The sequence below is a fragment of the Emiliania huxleyi genome, assembly GCF_000372725.1.
Source record: "Emiliania huxleyi CCMP1516 unplaced genomic scaffold EMIHUscaffold_939, whole genome shotgun sequence".
Lineage (NCBI taxonomy): Eukaryota > Haptophyta > Isochrysidales > Noelaerhabdaceae > Emiliania > Emiliania huxleyi.
Window position 1 is genome coordinate 9719 of NW_005195023.1, and position 3904 is coordinate 13622.

At 64.6% G+C, this 3904-nt stretch overlaps 1 protein-coding gene across 1 annotated transcript; it reads right to left on the bottom strand.

The window, feature by feature from the left end:
- Positions 1-2726: 2726 nt before the first annotated feature.
- On the bottom strand, positions 2727-3800 carry EMIHUDRAFT_250520 (hypothetical protein; the record flags this gene model as incomplete). The annotated part of the gene is made up of 3 exons (XM_005756964.1): positions 2727-2771; positions 2924-2967; positions 3245-3800. The coding sequence occupies 3 exons, from the start codon at positions 3798-3800 to the stop codon at positions 2727-2729; spliced, it is 645 nt and encodes a 214-aa protein (XP_005757021.1).
- Between the last annotated feature and the right edge of the window lie 104 nt (positions 3801-3904).

The following is a 3904-nucleotide window of genomic DNA, read 5'->3' on the forward strand; positions in this document are numbered from 1 at the left end:
GGACCGGCGAGTCGGGTGGCCAGCAGAGCCCTTGCTCAATATTGGCTCTGACGCCGTGCCAGTGTCGGCGCGCCGCGATCTGCATACCTGTTCGTACCTCTACAGTAGTGCGGCCACGTGTATTGCTGTTCGGCGAGCCGCGTTCCGCTCTCTCGACCGTGAGGCCAGTTGGCGGGCGCCTAAAGCGCCTGGTTTGTGCGTCGAGCGGTGAGCTCACAACAGACACCGTCCGAGCCCGATGCACGCCAGGCGTCTCATTCCAAGCCCACTACGCATTCCCACGCGCTCAGGCGCCGCTCGAACCCCACCTCTTTGAGCCGGTTACCCCGCGGCAAGGCAACTCGGCGCTCTCGATGTGCGCGCTAGGCAGTCTCAACGCCGATTACAGCCGAGCGCGCACGACACGTAGGCGTACCGGCGTGCCGCTGGCATACTACGCGACGGTGGAGGCGCGTGGGCTTGCTCAAAAGGCATGCATCTGTCGGAGAGCGTGCCGCAAGACCTGATGTGCCTCCGCTCCAGGTGTGTGGCAGTTCGATGGATCCAGCCCAGCGACCTCTACGTGACGATTGAGGACTGCTCTTCCCCTTCGGCCGAGCCTCCAGTCCCTGCCACCGTGCACTGGCGCCAGAAAGCTGCATTTACATCCCGCACGCGCGATCGGCAGTCGAGTTACAACCCGCAGCTGTGCTGTGTGCGCGCGCACTCGAGACGTGGTTCGGCGATCTCTCGGCGACCACTCGTCGACTCGCGCCCAGACGCGAGGTGCGTGCTCGCCCGGCCCCCCGTGAGGGGCCCATTCCATTTTTAGCGAGATCGGGGAAATCACTCTCATCGCCCGCCGCTCACGCTTCCCTCCCTCTCCCGCGCCGCCGTATCCGGTCCTAGCCTGCGATACATTGAGACCTCACGCCCCGCGACTGTCTTCCACGCTCGCAGGCGGGCCTATCCGCCGTGCCACTCCATGCATGATCACCGCTGGGGGCAGCGGTGCTCGTGCGACTGCGGATTCGGCCTCACCTCACGCCCTCTGGCCTGCAGCTGCACGTTGCCGGGCGCCATTCTCGAGCCCTTTGGCGAATGGGCCCAAATCCGGGCTCTGAGCACGCCTACTGCTGACGATCTATGTATGTAGCTAGTGCGGTGGGGTCTGGCGCAGGTGCGCGAGACCGTCGCCACAGGGGGGGACGCGCGATTATGTGGGCGCTCCCGAGGGGGCGAAACCGCGTGTTCAAGAAAAAATTGTTCCAGTCTTAGCCAGCAAAAGGGAGCACACACGACTTAGCAAGTCCGCACTAGCGACTGCCACTCGCCTAACCATGCCTCGTCACAAGTGCTCTCCCAATCGCGTACAGGCACACACACTCCGCCTGTTCTCACCCAAACACTCTATCACACCCTTGCCTCCCTGCCAGAGCGAGCTAGATTCTCCCCGCCTCCCTCCCGCCTCTGCCTCGCGCCTTCTATGGACGTCAAGTGCAGCACCTAGGGGGAGAGAGGGGGTTTGCCCTGGTAGGGAGGTGGCGAGGCCGCGCACTGCAAACCCAGTGTGAGGAGTGGGGGAGCTGGGACAGGGCGTGTGCGCCTCTGATCTGTCATGGTCTAGTGGCCGATAGGATCCTCCCTTAGGCAGCGATGGCGGGTCGGGAGAGGCCCGAGTTCTCAGCCCGCCACTTACTGTCAGCCTCTCTGACTGCCCAGGGTCTCACCACGATGCCGCCCGAGTAGAGGGGGTAAGGTGTGTAGAGTGCGGCTGTGTATGGAACCTCTCTCTCCGTGGATCCCACCTGAGCCCACTCGCGGTGCGAAGGCTCCTAATGCGGCAACTGAGCCCGCAAGGGTGGGTCACTAAGGGGGAGGTTACGTTGGTTGATATGTTGTGTTGTGGCGTAAAGCTGTGCAGCGGCGCAGCGAGCCCTGCCGCGGCTCGTCGTCGAGACTGGTCGGTGGGTGGTGCCTGTAACAGCTGAGGCAGGGAGACTGCCTGTGAGTAGCGCAGCCGCGCGGTCGCCCGAGGAGTTGGGATGATAGGTGGAGAGACAGGTGCGACCGTACCTGGGTATGGCGCAGGCTGGTGGCTAGGGTTAGCTGGGCGCGCACGGCGAGTCCAGTCACATTGCCGCCCCGCAACAGCGATGTGAGTGGTCTCTCAGTGCGCGCTCTGCGTCCCTAGAACGTGGCGTGGCGTTGATGCTGAAGCAACAAAATGGTACTATATCAGGCAGTGAAGCGTTGGTCGTCAATTTTGCAAGCCGGCTTGCAAAGCCGTTCGGAGCGCCTGATTCGAGCGAGTGGAGGCAGGTTCGAGACCTGGTGGGGGGGTTTGGGGGGGTCGCCCGTCGCCCATCGGACCATCAAGGGATCCATCAAATCCATCGAATCTGTCGACATCTGTCGACAGCTGGCGCGGCTCACGCCGGCCGCTGCGCCAGAATTTTTTTGTGCTGAGCACAGGGTTGGTTGTGCCGGGCCGCCCCCGCGAGAGAAACTCGTCAGTAAAACTCTCGGGCGGCCCGGCTGTCTGAGGCTGGCACGCAATGGCAAAAGCCCGCGGCTCGTCGCCAAGGAGTTACGAAGTTTTTTGCCGCGTGTTCAAGGGAAACCAGGCGAATTGCGCCCCCAAAATGGTCCTGAGCGGCTCCCACGACCTCCCCAACACCCGAGGTGCACGACACGACCGCTTGTTCGAACACTAGCGACACAAGTATTTATTCCTATGGGTTGTGTCATCGTGCCATGCAGACGACTGCAGTTGCGCAGGACGCCGCGGCCTGAAAAATACAGACAATCGTAAAAGCTTAGGTAAAAACAATCGTATCTGTCTCATCCAGTACAATCGCCGCGCCAGCACGAGCAGCTAACGGGCTCGGCTTGGCGGCGGCCAGCGGCCGGCCATGCGGTGCGGGCCCGCGCTGCCGCCGACAGCAGGCCACTGCTTTTGCGGGAGCGTGATGCCCGGCCAAGCGCCTCGCCGCCACTCTGTGAAGCCCGGCGTCCCCGCGTACTTTTGCGCCTGCGGCGGTCTCGGCAGTGCGTGAGGCGGCGCGGCGCGAGGGTTGCGGCGCGGCGCGGGAGGGCTGCAGCGCCGCCTGCCGCTTCTCGAGGCTGGTGGCGGCCTGTGCGAGGACAAAGCTGATGCCTGCCCAGCCGAGCGCACTCAGCGAGAGCCAGCCGCACGCAGCGAGCACGCCGCGGCCGTCGAAATTCGTGGCAGCGGTGGCGGCGCCGGCGGCGGCGCTCGCACCCCAGAGCAGCATCTCGCCGCTGAAGTTTGGGTGTCGCAGGTGGCGGAACGGGCCACCGGTCACGAGGGCGTCCTCGCCCTTGCGAGCCTTGACCACAGATTTCCACGCGTCGCCGGCCGCCGCGGTGAGCCAGCCGGCGTACATCAGGCAGACGAGGGCCCCGGCGAGGGCGGGAGGGGCGGAGGCGGGCGCGGTGAGCATCAGCGGCGCGGCGAGCCCGAGGTAGAGGAGGCCGCACGAGGCGATGAAGGGAGCCCTGCTGAGGCGGCCGCCCTTCTCGAGCGCGCGCGCCTCGATCTTGTCGCGGAACTCACGGAAGCGGGCGATACTCAGCTCACGGTACAGCAGAAAGGCGTTCAGCCTCAGCCCGTACAGCGCAAGGCAGGCTGCATGCGCTGTCGCGATGCGCGTGGTTGCAGATGGCAGTACAAGTATTCCGGAAAGAAACGTCGCAGTGCCGTACGCGTAGCTGACACCGTACTCGGATTTCCAGAAGCCGAGCAGCGCTGGCAACATCGACGCGGCCGCGAGTGATCCAGCCGAGGGCGACAGCATCTGCACCCGAGCGCGTCGCAGGGTGGCGAGACGCGGAGGCCTCAGGGAAGAGGGCGCTGCCATGACAATGCGTGGTGGCAAGAGCGCAGCGGTCGGCATAAAGC